This window comes from Rattus norvegicus, chromosome 10, assembly GCF_021556685.1.
Source record: "Rattus norvegicus strain SHRSP/BbbUtx chromosome 10, alternate assembly SHRSP_T2T, whole genome shotgun sequence".
NCBI lineage: Eukaryota > Metazoa > Chordata > Mammalia > Rodentia > Muridae > Rattus > Rattus norvegicus.
In genome coordinates, this window is record NC_141543.1 from 47,305,018 (window position 1) to 47,322,907 (window position 17,890).

Sequence of the window (17,890 nt, forward strand, 5' to 3'; positions counted from 1 at the left end):
GGGTGGCAGGTGTTTGTAGTTAGTATAGAGTGTGGAATAGAAGTGTGTAATGGGGAGTGGAAAGAAAAAGGGCCAACAGTGTCTGCTGCAGGGAAGGAACTGGTTCTTCGGATGAGGAGACAGGAGTGAGTTCTCCAGAGAGATGCTACACTAGCTAGGATCCCGACCATGGAAAAGGGTCAAGAATTGAAATGGCATTCCTAGACAGGAAGCAAGGGCAAAGGCTGAGTGGGACTGAACTGAGACTGAACCTGCCTGTAAAATAGAGTTCAAAGGAGTCACAGACTGTCACAGGCACTGTTAGAAATGGGAAGTCTTGGAATTAGTAAGTCCATTCTTTCAGGAATTGTTGTAGACAAGCCCTGAGGTCCTAAGGTAGAGCCAGGTCCAGTACATGGACCTCTATTGTCAGCTCTGGGTTTCCCTGTTGCAAGCCCACTTCCTCAGCTCTTTCTTCTAGTCTGTTTCTGTTATCTCAGTGGGCTCTTTCCCTAAGCCATGGAGCCAAACACGCACGCATTTTTACAATCCCTACTCAACATCCTGCAGCGCAGTATGGATAAAATAAAGAAGTAAATTAACACAAGCTGTGTGTGACCCAGCTTGCACCCCTTTCTGACCTCAACTCCTACCAGAAATCTTTCTCACGACTGCTTTCCAGTTACATCAGCCTCTTTGCTGTTTCTGGAACATTCCAAGCAGCCTCTTACCCCTAGGCCTTTGTTCAGTGTGCCTCACCTATGTATCCCATAATTCACACATGGGACTCCATTTTACTTCTGCCAATGAGACCACACAGGAAGGTCATCTGAACTATCTATCTCCCCATCCACCAACCCACTTTACCTCTCCTCATAGATGAATGGCTACTACAGAGCACACACAGCTACAGCTACAGAGCATTGTATGGTACATTTTCTTGTCTACAGTATGATTTCCCCTACTGGAATGCAAGGCCCACAAGGGAGGGAACTTATCCACTCTACATTCTCAAAATAGTGTGTTTGGTGATGAGTTTTTTGTGGGTAGAAATGAGTGAATTATTTAACAAATCTTAGCTCTGGTCCCTTCCCTGTCACTAACTTGGTGAGCAACTTTATGGGCACTGACCCTCCCTTTCTGTCTTAGTTTCTGTGTGTGGCAAACAAAATAAGCTGTACCTTATAAAGAAGTGAAATGAGGCCACAGACATGAAAGTTCTGTTCATTGTTGAATTTATTATATAAATGCAAGGCTTTCTTTTAAGTTCAAGGCTTTCTGACTTTGGGTGAGTTTTGATGAATTGGAAGGAAATTCCATTTGCAATCAAAAATCATTCATGGATGTCAGAGGTAGCCAGGCCTCCTCCGGGAGAACAAGTCCAGTTCATTGTACATAAAAGAGCACAGTGAGAGGTGAAGGCCCCCATCAGAAGCCAGCCCCTTTCACAGACTTGCTGGTGACCTTGCGAAGCTAGCAGGTACTTGTTCCCAGCACACTTCAGATGTCTCCTCTCTCCAAAGGTAAAGCAGGGTGGTGACCAGGGATAACCTTCCTTCAAGATTTTTCCCTTTGCTTCTTAAGAGCCTTGAGGAAAGGAGAGGTGGAAGGGAAGAGATGGGAGGGAAGGAGGGCAGAAAAAATTCAGTCAAGGTACAGTATATGAGAGGAGAGAGAGCGAGAGAGCAAGGGAGAGAGAGAGACAGACAGAGAGAGGGGGAAGGAGGGAGTGAGGGAGAGAGAGAGGGAGAGAGAGAGAGAGAGAGAGAGAGAGAGAGAGAGAGAGAGAGAGAGAGAGAGAAATCTGGACCATTGAGATAACTCAGAAGAAAAGGAATTTGTCACACTAGCCCAGAACCCAAGTTCAATCACCAGACCCTACATAGATGTGGAAAAAGAGAGTAATCTCTACATAGTTGTTTTCTGACCTACACACACACACACACACACACACACACACACACACACACACAGCCAAGCACACACATCCTGTACGTGTTTTCCAGACACAACAGGGTAGTCACACATATGGACTCATATTTATTGTGACAGCATACATAACCCCTGTGCAAGTTTAAGCCAGAGAAAACCCCAGTGTGAAGATGGGAGGAAGGCATGAATTCCTTCCCTAGCCCAAGAAGTTTTTGACAATTTATAGGTGTTGGGAGGGTTGGTGCCCCTGGAGAAAATGCCCCTGGTAGGTTGATCATGCTTCGGGAGTTGGCTCCACACCCAAGTATATGCATAGAACAAATTGAACACCGTGGGTTAAAACATAAAAAGGAGGACACAAAGTTAAGTGGGTAGGGAAGAGTTGACCCAGGAGGACCTGCAGGAGGGGTCAGGACGATCAAAACAAACTGTATGAAATTCTAAAAGAAATAATAATAATGTTTTAAATCCCAACCATTCACTGATTGTCAGTCTGGTGACACGGTGTCTATTGCATGCTCTCTTCAACCTTCTGACTCCATTATGTAAGCAAATGAGCAAAGTAACTTGGTCCAAGGAAGTGTAAGCCAGCCCCTACATTCCAGACTTACACTTGACATCTTGGCCTCTATGCCAACATTGTGGAAGAAAATCTATGAGAAGGGAATTTGAAGGGGGCAGCACCCTTCTGTCTACAGCCTGCATTGCTCTGTGGAGCAGAAGAGGAAGCATCGGTAGTGCACTGTGGTGACAGAGACCTACCCAGACGATGTGTTTTGACTCTCCCCTTTCATTCCTCCACAGGGCTTCATGGACATTGACTTAAATAAGTTCAAGGAGAGCGGAGCCAATGTGACAGGTTTCCAGCTGGTGAACTACACAGACACGATCCCAGCCAGAATCATGCAGCAATGGAGGACAAGTGACTCCCGAGACCATACCAGGGTGGACTGGAAGAGGCCAAAGGTGTGAAAATGGAGACCCCATCCCACCTCCCTCTTTTCTTCCTTAACTGTCTCCTGAACAGCAGAACACATTAGCCTTCAGAAACGAAATGCGTCTCCTAATAAGCAAAAGCGTGAGGGCCAGACATCCCAATGTGACAGAGGTTGGCATATCAGTTTGTACCACTGATGCACATTCACCAAATATTCCCAAAGCCTTGTTCCGTTACACTTGGCATTTGATATCCGTTTTATAGTGCAAGAAGGCCCCATGGACTTCGGCCATGATGGCAGCATTCTACCCAGCATCCACTAGGTGATTTTTGTCAGTGGGACAAAATACAAGAACAAGTGGACTCTAAGAAGAAAGATCTATTTTGGCTCATGGTTTCACCGTGTGGCCAGCTGGCTCCATTGCTTTTCAGGCTGTGGCAAGGCAAGAACATCATGGTGGAAAGGCACTGCAGAGGGAAACTGCTCTTTTCAAGTCATCCAGGGAGTGGTGATTCCAGAAGGGGCCAGGGATAAGCTCCAGTCTGCAAAAGCGCATACTTCCTCCAGGGTCCTTAGGTTACAGTTGCCTTGGCTTTTCAAAGCTCAGCTCTAGGGACTATGCCTTCACTTTGAGGAATTTTCTTTGAGGAAGGAGAAGATACTCCAGACTCAAACCATAACACAAGTGGAGGATAGGAGAAGGGAAAGCACAGCTGTTGTTCTTAAGAACTCTTTTCCTGAGACTAAAGGATGGCTCAGTTTGTAAAGGGCTGGATCCTCTATTCCCGTGTAAAAAGCCAGGTGCAGGCGCACACACCTGAAACCCCAGTACTGGGAAGACAGAGGGATGAGGATCCCTGAGCTTGCTGGTGAGCCAGTCTGACCCAATTGTTGAGCTCCAGGTTCAGTGAGAAGCCCTGTCTCAAAATTAACATGGAGGAAAACAGAAGAGGATTCCTGATGTTGACCTCTGACCTCAACACACAAATATACAAAAGCATGAAGACATGAACATGTATACACACAGAGAGAGAGAGAGAGAGAGAGAGAGAGAATCCCTCTCTGTAGTCAGTAGCAAATCTTTCACTTACCCACTATTAGCCTCATGTGAGAAAAGTGCCTTTAGCTGCTCGCAAGGAAAGCCAGAAAATGTCACTTCTATTCTAAGTAGGGCCGCCATCTTTCTTTTCTCTCTGGTGGCACTAGCAATGAAAATTAATATCTCATGCATGCTGACCACCAGCCACAGCTCCCACCCTTCTGCCACCATCTTACCCAGAACAAGTGTCCCTCTCTTTATAGATGGAGTCTTTGTGAGTAGAGGACAGGATGACACTTGCTCCCCATATCTGTATCCCCAGAAGACTATCAGAGACGCCTGCCTGGAGATGTATAGCCGCTCTCCTCCTGGCTCTGCACTCAGCTTCTCCCAGCTCAATCCCACAGCCAAACCCTGTTTTGTTTGATATTTGATAATGTTTGTGGATGTGGAGAGCAGGCTACTGTCCTTCCAGGTCAGATGACGTAGCATGGCAGTGGCTACATGCAACACTGTGTTGAGGATTCTGAGGCCAAGCCTGGTGACCTCAGACTTGGGACCATTGGGGAATCCTTAGCCCATGTTTCTAGGCTGCTCGGTCTGTTTTATTTGTGGATTGCAGGCTATTAAGCCAAGGCACTTTTCATTCAACCAGTGATCAAATTGACTTACCTCTTTCTTCAAAACTAATTGCAGTATCTGATTAAACAAAAATGCTTTAAAACAAAGATTGACTCTGATGGAGGCTAACAAATTAGTTTATGACTGCCCAAATAATTTCCAAGTGTAATGTATTTTTTTCTTCTGAGAAAAATCAAAACAAGCTTTTAAAAAAAAGTGTTTGCTTGTAATGGTAGCACTTAAAATGTGGACACAGGAGGAATAGGAGTTCAATATCATCCTAGGCTACACAGAATGTTTCGAGCTAGCATGTCTTAAAAATATAAATTAGAAAGGACTGGGGATGTAACTCAGTCATTAAAGTGCTTGCTGTGCAAGCATAAGGATCTGTATTTGGATCCCCAGTCACCACAGAGAAAGTTAGGCATGGCAGCTTGTGCCTATAATCCAAGCCCCAGGCAATCAGAGACAGGAGGATGCACAGGGTTTGCTGGCCACACACTCTAGTCAGTTTGTTAGCTCCAGGCTCACTCAAGACTGTCTCAAAAATGAGATAAGGACCAATTGAGGAAGACCTCCAGCCTACACACACACACATACACACACACACACACACACACACACACACACACACACACACACACACACACAAATAACAAGCCAGGAAATCAACTAAGAACTGGAAAAATAAACTCATCCTACAGCTGTGTCACATGACCTTAAGATAACATACTAGGGGGTAAGACTAATTTTGTCTCATTCATGTCTTACCCGCTCTTTGATCAAGCGAGAAAAACCCTTAAGCATTATCATTAATCCACAAGAGGGAATGTTTATAGAATATGCGCTTTACCATGAAGTAAGCTACACATGGAGATAATTAAGAGCTGGCACATCCTGGAATAGCCTTTACTGTTAGAAGAGGTGGGAGAGCAGGCAGTTCTCCTTGGCTCCCAGTTGTTGACTCTCTTACAAAGGAAGCCAACTTATTTTCCATGTATTTGGCCTGTGGATATGTCATATTTAATCTATGTATTTCTTCCCAATTAAACCAACATTTTTCAAATCACACCGAACTTTAAAATGCTAGCAGGTCTTTAAAGGTTACAGTTGGTCATGCTGAATTCACAGCTCTGGGGAGCTGATGTGCTGGACTGGTGAGCAGAGCTGTGAGAGGGGTGGACTGCCTATCTGTAAAAGCTCCTAGCCTCTGGCCCAACACATAACTCCCTCAGCAGGAAGCTCATTGCCAGTGCACAGCCCCCTACCCCACCTGTCAGCTCTCTCTGACACCTGCCTATTTGTCTTCCTTCCCCAGTACACTTCTGCTCTCACCTATGATGGTGTCAAGGTGATGGCTGAGGCCTTCCAGAGTCTGCGGAGGCAGAGGATTGACATATCCCGCCGGGGGAATGCTGGGGACTGTCTGGCTAACCCAGCTGTGCCCTGGGGTCAAGGGATCGACATCCAGAGAGCCCTGCAGCAGGTAAGTCTGGTGGAGCCTTCCTATCTCACTCTTGGGAGCCATATAGAATCATCAGCATCCAGTTAAAGCAATACGCACCACTCTAAAATGAAGCATGTGCCTGGAGTTTGGAGTAACCGCTATATTGTTTGTGTCGAATGTACGGAATTCAAGTCAAACGTGGGACAAAACAGACCATGAAAATGTGATGCCACTCCTTGTATTATCAGGAGTGTATTCTCAGCTTAGGGATTATACTGAAAACAGAAAGCCATTGATTTCCATGCTCAGCAAGGTGGTTTGACATACGTATGCAGAGACGAGGCCAGGGATGCAGATGAAAAGGTAAGGTGCTTATCACAAGAGTAGGAGGACCAGAGTTTGGATCCCCAGCACCCACATGAATGATGGGAAGATGTGATTGCCTGCCTCTAATTCCAGCATGCCAGAGGCAGAGATGGGATCTCCATATGGGGCTGGTTAGCAAAACTAGCTGAACTCATGAGCTCTGTGTTCAAGTGAGAGGCCTTGCATCAGTATCCAAGGTAGAGAGTAACAGGAAGAGATCAGCCTCTGGCTTCTACACATAAATATATGCATATATGCCCACTCACAGATCTGTACACACACACACACACACACACACACACACACACACACACACACCAAAAGCAAACTAAAAGAGAAAAGAAATGCTCTCGCTTGTCATTGAGCTGTGCACAGACCCCTAGACTTGTCTCCTTCATTCATTTCTTATTCCTACAAACTTCATGGCTCTGTTGCCCATCCCTCTGACATGACTTCTTTTCATCTTAGCACCGCAGTCATCAATTTTGTTTGCATTTGAACTGTGAGAGAGCAGGAATAGAAAACCATGCCTAGCCCGATCAGTTGGCTATGCAGAATCCAGACTCCACAGTGGAGAGTATAAATATTAAATTACTAACATGTCTGCTGGGACTGCAAGGTGAGAGAGTGGTATAATGGGTGCACATTTGACTCTCCTGCTTTAGAAGATTCCGGGGGCTTGCCCACTGCTTGAATCTTCTTGGAGGTCCTAGAAGTCTCTAGAAGTTTCTAGAACTACCACAAGCCCATTTTGTGATTCTCAATTTGCTAGCGCACAGCATTGCCTCTGGTGGGAAGGCAAAGAGATGGTGAGGAGAAAACTACACTGAGCCCAAAAGGAATGACAAAGCAAGATATTTTGGTGTAATTATCCTTCAGAACCCAACCCGCCTTCCCCAACCAATGGTATTCCCTGGGTGAGGCCAGCTCCACAATTAAGCCTACATTCAGCAGAAGGAATTGGGCTCCCAGGGGAGAAGAGAGACTTCTAAATGAGAGAGACATGAATGCAGAATGTACATCCCCATGTACAACCTGGAGAAAGAATAGAAAGTGCATCCTCAGCTGTGCTTCTTCTCTGAAGAAAAACCCTCTGAGTTGGAGAACATGCAGTCATGTCCTCCAGACTGAAGTGAGACAGCAGGCCTTCCTACCACAGCAGGCATCACTAGGACCTCAGCTGTGTCTCTGCCCTCCCCTGTCTCTGTCCAGGGCAGCCCCCAAGTCACCAGACAGTTACAACAGACACCAGGCAGGTTCCAAAATGATTACCAAAACGGAAGTGACTGTTCCCAGCTTATTTAAAATGCTCTTCCTGACAGCAGTCGAGACAGATCTGTCTGCAGTGCATGAGTCTGGCCTTAGACAGGCCCAGGGACGAGCCCTTGGTCCCGCCACCTTTCAGCTCCTCTGCCTCTCCCACCTTAATGACATCCCTGAAAGCATATTCTGATGCCACCATGACAGGGATGAATCACAGGACGCAATGTGGAGTGACAGGCAGTGCTCTGAATGAGGAAGCAAGAAGACAGCCCCCATGTCTCTCTGAGCAATCGCAGAATATCCAGCCAGCTCTCTGGTAGACCTCCTTTTCATGAAAAGGAGGAGGCCAGGCAGACAGCACCCAAGCCTCAGCCGGCCACACAAACTCAAAGACCCAGTATTCAGAAGGCAGAGGCAGGGGAATTGCTAGTTTCTATTTAACATGAACTACATGGGAAATGCCAGGAGGAAAAAAAGTTCTAGAACTGCATTCATTTCCGGTATGGTCTCACTTATGTCTTTCCACTCACCCTCTGCTTCTGCCCTAACAGGATTGGAGAGAGTTGGTTGCCATGGTAAAGGCTGATAGCTTACTGTTTGGGAGCAGAAATACATGTGTGCCTGCCTTCCATGGGTACTTCCCAAGAGCTGACTGTGCACTCCAGGGGGAAAGGGGGACAAAACACTGGGGACCATGAAAAAAGTCAAATCCAGCCCATGAGAGGCTCCTTTGGTCTTTTTGATGAACAAACAAACAAACCAATATGTTCTTTACCTAAGACCATCTGTCCAAAACAGACTCCTTTTCATTTCTGTGTTAATCACCTAGAATCAAGAGTTTATTGCCAGAAGAAACCTTGGAGATTACCAACCCACTTTACCCCTCACTTTATAGATGAGACGATGGACACAGAGTGGTCTGTGATGAGTCAATGGTCACACAACAGATTAACCACAAAGGCAGAGCTAAACCCTTCCCCTGGGCCCCTCCTTCCACGTATTAGGTCTGTCTTGTGACCCAGTAGATTCCTCTCTACAGTGTTGACCTCTGGAGCCTTCACTCCACCAAGACAACTGTCTAACCATTTGCTTCTAGATCCACTTCTTTAGATAGCCATACCACCAGAGGACAACTGCTACCAGAGCCTAGGTAAATCCTAGTGGCATCCAGTCTTTGGAACCCAGAGATCTGCTCTAGAGCTCCTGTGTCTGCAGCCTTTGGGTCACACAGTACAAAGGCCCAACCCCACTTTGGAGTCCAGTATGTGTCTGGTGACACATACAGAGGTTGTTCTGAAGCCCAGCAGAGGTGACCCAAAAGAGTGGCCCAGCCCAGTGCAGCACAGAGCTTTGGGCATTCTCTATACACCCCCTGAAATTCCCCAGCAAAGAGAAGCTGCCCCTGCCTGCCACCAGGAAAGCTGTTTAGGATTTTAATAAGCAGATCACCTGAAAGCCCACAGTGCTCCAAGAGGGGAACACCCTGTGCCTGCTTCTAACTGGAAAAAAAAAGAGACCCAAGTCGCACAAGTCAAGCTCTTAGTGTGTGGGAGGTCAGAGACCTTTAAGGATATGATGAAGGAAAAATCTCTGAGAGCTTTTTCCCAGAAAAGATGCATGGTTTACTATTTATATTCTGTATGACTAGGACTTGTGGAGATGTAGATGCTCCTAGGAGCCAAACCCAAGCCATCATATTCAGAAAGCTGACTCCCTCTTACTTCTAATTTGGTACATTGTCAAGTATACAGACGTGAAGGATGGACGGCACCTGAGATGGAGGGGTCAAGTAATGGGGAGGTGCACACTGAGGACTGAGCCACAGAGTGAGCTCTTGGACTTGTTGAGGACAGGATCAGAACGCACAGCCAGAGTGTGGACAACTACAAAGCTTTCTTCAGGAGTACAGCTGGGTTCATGCAACCTGGAGTATTTGAGAGATACTAGAAGTGAAGCACTTGCATAGCCCAGCATGCATGAGGCCTTGGTGCTATTCCAAGCACACATGATGCCTACAGAAAACTAGAGTGAGAACGCAGGCACACGAGGGGATGGCACACTTGACCTCTGCAGGAATGTTGAAGGAAAGGGCTGGGTTCGGATCCTAGTCCCATCCAGCACTGTCTGGACACATTGAATAATTCCTAGGACTAGTTCATCTGCTCAAGGGACTCAGAACTCTTCCTTTTTCTCCCTTTTCTCTTATATATATTGCATCTCCACTGCAATTTCCCCCCCCCTCCAATTCTCCCAGTCCCTCTCCCCACCTCACCTCTCCCTCAAATCTGCTCCTCCTTCATTTTCCTCCAGAAGAAGGCCAGCCTCCCAGGAATATCAACCAAACATGCCATATCAAGTTGCAATAAGACTAGGCGCATGCCTTCATATTAAGGCTGGATGAGGCAACCTAGCAAGAGGAAAGGGGTCCCAAAAGCAAACCAAAGAGTCACAGACAGCACCTGTTCCCACTGTTAGGAGTCTCATAAGAACACCAAGCAACACAACCATAACATATGTAAAGAGACCCATCCAGGTTCTCTGATTATGGGCTCAGTCCCTACGAGTCACTATGAGCCCACATTAGTTGATTCTGTAGGTCTTCTTGTGGTGTCCATGACTCCTTTGGCTCCTACAATCCTTCTCTGCCTTTTCCAAAGGGTTCCCTGAGCTCGGCCTAAGGTTTGGCTGTGTAGGCCTCTGCATCTGTTCCTGTAAGTTGCTGGATGAAGCATCTCTGATGAGTATGCTACACTCCAGTCTATTCTTCATTCCGGTTGGCCCATCCTACACGGTATATGTGAGGTATCTTCATCATCTTTCTCATCTGAATAGTATCCACATATGAACACTCACGGCCAACACAACATCGTAGATATTTCAGTTATTCGAGAAGGAAGCCCAGATACAGATTCAATGAGGAACCTACAGCTGTCCTTGGGTGACAACAAAATGTGTCTGGAAATGCCCAAGAGGTTGTGGCAGCAGGCAGCCATCACATACCACACTGTGAATGTCTGTGTGGCCCACTACGGCTGAATGTGGCAATCTTAGAGAGGGGCCACTCGCTATCTGAGGTAATAAAACCAGCAGACATCAGGAACTCTGAATTTCAGGCCTGCCTCTGCTGCTCATTCTTCCCACCTAGCAGCAGAGTTCTGGCTTCCCCCTGCGAAGGGAAATCATAAAATCTAAGAATCATGCCTCATAGGATTCTTGCAAATGCAGATAAAGCTTCCTAAGTGCACAGTGCTTGGGAGGTGGTAGTGATACCGGGGCCATCCTTAGTAACTATAATAGCTGAGCACTTGCAAAGACAAAATTTTATCATAAAGTATCTAATCTTAAAATAAACTTAAGACATAATTAAGTCAAACAGATCCATCTAACACATGAGGAAACAGAGTCACATGAGATCGTGCAATGTCTTCTAACCAAACAGACTGATACGTGAGAACAGTGAGAAAGAGCAGGTACCCATTTGTATTGTTAGTGACAATTCTTTGGGTTCAGTTAGTCTACCATCCAGTAATCAAACATTTGTCCCACTGCCATCTAAAGAAGTTACTTAAACTGAATCCTGACAACCAAGCTACCTGTCTTGAATCTCAAGCACTGGAAGAGCTGAGCATGGGCCACGATGTCGATGTTAGCTCCCTTTCTATTGCTGGGATAAAACAAAGCAGCTTATAGAAAGACAGAGCTTATTTGGACTTACATGTTCCATCATGGTGGGGAGGCATGGCAACATACACTCCCGGTGACATACTTCCTCTAGCAAAGTTGTAGTACCACCTGAACATCTACAAAAGGTGCCACCAACCTGAGACCAAGTATTCAAATACATAACCCTACGGAGGGCATTTCCCATTTAAACCACCACAGTGACCAAAGTGAGAAGAAGGTGAAGTCAGCGACTCCTTTCTAGTAGTCCTCATAGCAGGATCCATGTTTTGTTTTCTTTCTGCAAGGGAAGGATGGTTTGGACTTTTCCAGGAGCAGTGAAACCGCCAGCTTACAGATGACAAAGCAAAGAGCTTGTATAATTCGCTCAGTGTTTTGGGCCTGTCATGGCCTCCCTACTGAGACTTCAAACCAGAAAAGGATGAAAGGGTTGGCTTTAGAACAGGGACACACACACACACACACACACACACACACACACACACACACACAAAGAGTGGAGAGCTATCCTTCCTGACTTCACGTGAAAAATAAAACTCAGCATGACTTTTCTTCAAGCTATTGGAGGGGAAGAATACAAGCAGCTCTGGGCCCTGGGCAGAACCTCTGCTTGTAACAGCTGCAGACTCACCTTACCAGTCACAGGCAGGGTCAACATCAGGGTCTGTGACGTCATTTCCTGGACCCATCTTCAGCTGGAGGGATATTCATTCTCTACAGAGCAGCAGGCTTGGGTTCCCATATCGTCTATTTGACCTTTAATCTGAATTTTGAACTTAGATATACAAATCCTTGCAAATTCAGTCTGGCTCATTGAGAGAGAGACAATTCCCATGTTGTAAATTTTTGGATCTGATAGAAATGATGTTTCAGCCATCTGAGATGTCTATAAGGTCCTGCATGCTCTGGTTGGATGTGAGGTCTCTGTGAGTGTGTTCTCTTTCTACTGCACTTGTGCATTAACTGGGTCTCTCAAGGTAGACAAGGCAGGAACTTTGTAACCTGGAGATTGGAAGGGGTAAATCACTCAAGGTCACCTGGCTGGCAGTGGGGAAGCTCTTCAGATTTCGGGTATTTTATTCTCTGGACTCACAAAAGAATTAAAGAACCTTTTCTCATCATATTCAAGGCATCCATCCTAAGGCTGGTTTCCAGTCTGCACTCCTCCTGGTTTATCAGTGGTAACACCTCAGTCCCTTAGCTTCTCCTTCTTCAGTTGCTCATCGGAGCAGGGAGGGTGTGGTTGGAGTGTTTGGCTAAGGATGTCCCACTAGCATGCCCTCTAGCTTATTGCTAATGCTTGCCTGAAGCAGTAAGAGAGAATGAACACAATTAGGTGAGGATGTACTCATGAAAAAGGGTGAAGTGCTCTAAACTTCAACATGTTCTCGGGGTCTGAAGTTTTGCTCAAAAACAAGAAAAAACCCTCTTGGCGTGGTAGTTGGTGTCTGGGCTGGGTGTTTTCCAGGTTTTTGGTGCGTTACTCAAGAAGAAAACAAAGGCTCACCGACTATAAAGTAGCAAGAATATGTTACTCAAAGAAGAGTGTTAGCACAAGTCAGAAAGAGGTTCACTGTGAGCTGTCAGAGCACCACATGGGTGAGGGTGCTCTGAGTCTTCCTTTTATGGGGTTCAGTTAGGTTTCTAGGGGTGTGATTTTCACGGTTTACTTCGACGGACAGACTTAGATTAACCTGTCTTAGCACACTGTGCGTGTATCTTCTCATAATGCATTTGAGCTCAACCATATATTTGCACATCCAATTATACATGGGCATGAGAGAATACATAGAAGAGTCCACCTAAAACTTCACCTAACATCACAGTTTGATGCTCTGCACATATATCCCAAAACTAATCTAGATAAGATTGGCCCACTTCCTCATTTCCAGGAGGTGTGTTGGAATAGAAACGGGACATTATGAAGGGGTTACTAGGGTAACCTGTTTCCAGGGCTTAACAGATGAATTTGCAGCTTGTTGAAGATGGGGGTCCTAGGTTGCCAACAGTTTGCTTGGTGCACCGTTCAGTGTATAAGATGGAGCCACAGTCTAATCAAGCAGACTTCCAAGCTAGGAAGCCATCCTGAATGCTTGCCTACCTCGGTGGCACACGCCTGTTATCCCATTATAAGAAATAGAGGTGGAGGACTGGAGTGGGGTGGAGTGGGAGATGGGTGGCTTTAGAAGTGCAAGGTCATGTTTGTCAGGTTCATATCGAGTTCAAGGCAAGATGGAGCTATTTAAGATACCACCTCTGAAAGCCAACACACACACACACACACACACACACACACACACACACCACCACCACCACCACCACCACCAACAACAACAACAACAACAACAACATCCACAGGGACAAACATGAAATGCAACTTGAGTTAGCAGCTTCACCGTTCAGAATTTGGCTCTGTTTTCAGGTGCGCTTCGAAGGTTTGACAGGAAATGTGCAGTTCAACGAGAAAGGGCGCCGGACCAATTACACCCTCCACGTGATCGAAATGAAACATGATGGAATCCGAAAGGTAAGCGCCACCTTAGCTGACGGGACTGAGCGGAGGCTCAGGCTGCTAATGAGGGTCCTAGATACCTGCGTTGCCTACAGCTTTGAAGACACTGAGGAAATTGGAGACTGACCACATAGGCCATTGAAATTTAAATTTTAATTAATTAAAACCTAAGAGTCAATTCTAGACTCCTCTAGTCTCAGCTCTGCCATCTGTCATCCGAGATTTGGAGAAAGTCAGGTCCCTTCTCTGAGAATTGACTCCCTCTCTGTAATATGGGGATGCAACTCCCAGATTTTTTTTCTGAGAGTGTTTGAGAGCCTTAGGATAGGAAGACACTCTGAGCACACAGAGGGAGACCCCTGTGTACTCCCTTTGCCTGTGACCCAAACATTTGAGTGGCTGAGGCTGGAAGATTGTTGTAAGACTGAGACTAGCCAAGGATATAGAATAAGATTTGGTCTTGATATTTTGTAAGGACCTGAAAATATAAAGTAATAGATATGTACTGCACAGTACTAGTTCTATTCCTAGGGCTTCTGGAGAATTCTGGGGTGCTTATGTATGAGGGTAACTACCTTCTGATTGTCCACACTTACTCACAACCATGTTCTCTTCTCAACAGAAGTCAGAGTGAACAACACACGTGCTTGTGTTTTTATGTAATATTAATATTCATACTGGACCTTTTAAAGATGAAATAGAGATCCTTTGGACTTACTTAAACTCTAAAACATAGTGTGATTTGGTCACTGTCAAGCTCTCCACCTTGACCTTTGACACTTCCTTCATGCCTCTCCAGACAATCGTGTTTCTTCCAGTTCTGTGAATACACGCGAACCACTGCCCTGGACTCTTCACATACCTAGGGAGGGTGGGCTCTCCGCCCTGCTGCTGTCTTTTGCTTGGCCGATACCTCCTCAGCCTTCAGCACTTAGAGCAGAGGGTATTCCTTGGAGACAGCATTCCTGGCTGCTTTCATTCTGTCTCTTGGCAGCCTCTGTGTCCCCTGCCCTCAGGCATCATCCTGTCTGCTTCCTTGTGGTGAGCCAGCAAGGAGATATTGTTGAAGGTTTTGAAGCTGGTGGAGGACTGTGGATCTTAGGGATCCTGGAACCGAAGCTTGAACTCTCTATTTACTCCTCTGGGATCTGGACAAGTCTTCCAAGTTCTCTGAGCCTTAGACAGAGCTCTTAATGATGCTGCTGACCCTGTGCGGGGTCATTGAATAATTCGAACATCTCAGGTGTTTGGAAGTTCTAAATGTCACCCCTGGCACCTGGAAAGCTGGCACCTCAGACAAAGCACCCTCTGTGACTCTGAGGGTGTGCTACTATCCTCTCCCTGGCCATATAGGCCACTGAAATTTCAATTTTAATGAATTAAAATCTAAAAATTATCAAGTGCTACACAGCCATATGTGGCTCCTGGGGGTTGGGTCTTATAGGGCAGACACAGAGCATTGCTTCCATTGCAGAAAATTCTAGATAGCTCGAAGAATGCAGCATCCTTGGCTCTCTACCCCACTGTAAAGCCCACCTCTACTTTCTAGCCTAGCTCAGCTCATCAGAGATGTGAGACTTTTCTATAGTTGTCATATACATTGTTACAAACCATGACTTCAATCCACAAAAATATTTCACCTTATGATTCCACTCATGGATGGATTAAATAATCAAGGTGCTAGCAGGACCATATTCCTCACTGGTGGCTTATTCTCATTTGCCAACTTTTTTCTAGAGTCTGTCCATTACCTATACCACCATCTCTATCCACGGGCTCAGAAGCATCACATCTCCCTGTTCCACTGGCACAGCTGGAGAAGACACTACTTTAAAGAGTTTATTAGCTTAGATGGGTCCCACCCAGATGGTCCAGGAACCTCCTTCTCAGATATGTGTTCTTTTACTACGTAAGAGAACATGGTCAAACTTAATGCATGCAGTAGGCACATCTTGTGTGGGAGTATTATTCTACTCACAAGAATCTGGTTTTGTAGGCTTGATCCTTCTAATTACGACTGCTACAAAAAGTACTTACTTCTCCTCAAGAACTTAACTGTCCCAATTGTCCTCAACTTCCACATCTCTAAAATGGAAACACATACATTATACCTAGATTAGTTCAGGGGTGTGTCCAATAGCTGTGAAACATTTCTGATGCACACACTGGCATCTGGGCAGTCTGATGTGTCTTCCTCAGCTCTGTCAGGGCATGTGTATATCTAGTCTATCTTCCTTTCTCCTTGGGTAAACTGAGACAGAGACGCCCATTAGGCTGCCCAAGGACTCAGTGAGCAATAACTAAAGAGACACCCTGTTAGGAGCCCCTGACTCCCTAGCTCTTGTTTATCTGCAACTGCTGTCAAGCCTGAAAGGATCAAATTGACACAATCAGGACAGTGCTGGGGGACAAGGGCACACCAGGAGAATCCTGCTGCTCCTGGAAGGGACAACAGACTCATGACCTCCTCCCCCAACCATAGTGCTTTCAGACCCTCGGGAGAGCCGGGCTATGGCTCTTGCCTTACAGTGAAATGCGCATGCTGTGGGTGGATTATAAAGGACTGGAACAGTCGGTGTCTGCTCTTAAACAATAAGCAACCATGAACCTGGCTGACCGCACAATCCTCACAGTGAGTACTGTTACCACTCGCCAGTGGGGAAAGGTTGATACCTAGACAGCGCATAAAAGCTATGCCTTTGCACCATTAAAATATGGAGATTGTGCCTGGTCTGGTGGCACAGGCCTATGAACCCAGCATTGGGGAATATAAGGCAGGGTGATCAGGAGAAGTTTAAGATCAACAGGGGCTACATAACAAGAGACTAGGGAAGCTGTTGATGAGAATTATCCTCTCCCCAAGGACCATTCCAATTAAAGCCAGAATCCTGTCTACCATTAGCAGTGCATTGAGAGCATAGGGTAGTGTAAGAAGTAGATATGAGAATCAGAGATATGTTTAGTTATCATCCGGCTGTGTGTCATCCATCTGGTGGTTGCTTAGCCTACCTAAGTCTGCATCTTCAATTAAGTGAGAGGAATTTGGCTGCATAAACTCTAGTTCCTCTCAGCTCTGGTATTTGGATGACCCTTAAAAGACTCCATGTGGTAGAGTTTTTTACCAGTCTCTCTTCCCAGTCATGCCATCCATTTCCAGACTAGACTATGGTTTATTATAGAAACAGAGTTAAGAACCTTTCTTATTCCTTAACCTGCCTTTGGTGTGACCTCGTCAATGATTACAGGACCTTTGCTGTGACTCTGATCCTTCCCATGACTCAGTCCATAGAAGACTCTGTCTTCTCTAGACCGTGGATTCATCAAGAACTTCCCAGAGCAAGCAGCTCACTGTAGGGATGAGCAGACATTACCACAAGCACTGTTTGGAGACCTACTTAAAAAACGCAGATTCCTACAGCAAGGAGATGAGCCAGTATCAGAGATAACTTCAAAGCTTTCTCCCCAGACTATTGGGTTTCCATATCCAGGGCTTTAAGGATAGGCAGTCCAGTAGTTAAGTATCTGCTTTTCTCTCTGTTAGCCATGTGACCTTGAACAAATCATGAGGCCTTCCTGATCCTGTTACATCATATCTGATGCAAGCCTGTAATCCCAGGGCTTTGAAGGCCGAGCCAAGAGAAGCATTGTCAGTTCAAGCATTGTCTTGCTATGTAATAAAACCCTGACTTAAAAAGAAGGGAGAGAAGGAGGGAGGGAGAGAGGGGGAAAGGAGGGATGGAATGATAGAAGGAAAGAAGAAAGTTACCTTGAAGGACTGAATGACACCATACTTACCCTTCCAAAGGACAAGGTTGAGGAAAGCGACCTCTGGCATGCAAGTGCATTCAGCCCACATCCACTTGCTCATGTTTGAAACTCCTCTCTGTCAGCCACAGAAGCTTCACATCAGTTCTGCACCGCACTGCACAGGTGCATACAGCACCGATGGAGCAGCCCTCAAACCTGCAAGCAAATGTCTGTGCCTGGTTTTTTAATCACCAAGCTGTTTTCTAACTTACTTTCTAGTGTCTAAATCCTTTCTTAGAATGTGGTCTTAAACATTCTTTGTCTACAGGGATCTGCCTTTCAGAAAATCAATTCCTCTGAATCTC

The 17,890-nt window shown here is 45.9% G+C and overlaps 1 protein-coding gene across 2 annotated transcripts in view; it reads left to right on the forward strand.

The window, feature by feature from the left end:
* The window catches only part of Gria1 (glutamate ionotropic receptor AMPA type subunit 1), a 318,504-nt gene that overhangs the window by 199,732 nt on the left and 100,882 nt on the right, over window positions 1–17,890 (forward strand). For both annotated transcript variants that reach the window (XM_087573808.1, NM_031608.2), the window contains 3 exon segments: window positions 2,716–2,877; window positions 5,828–5,995; window positions 13,689–13,793. In XM_087573808.1, coding sequence (XP_087429934.1) covers window positions 2,716–2,877; window positions 5,828–5,995; window positions 13,689–13,793 — 435 coding nt within the window.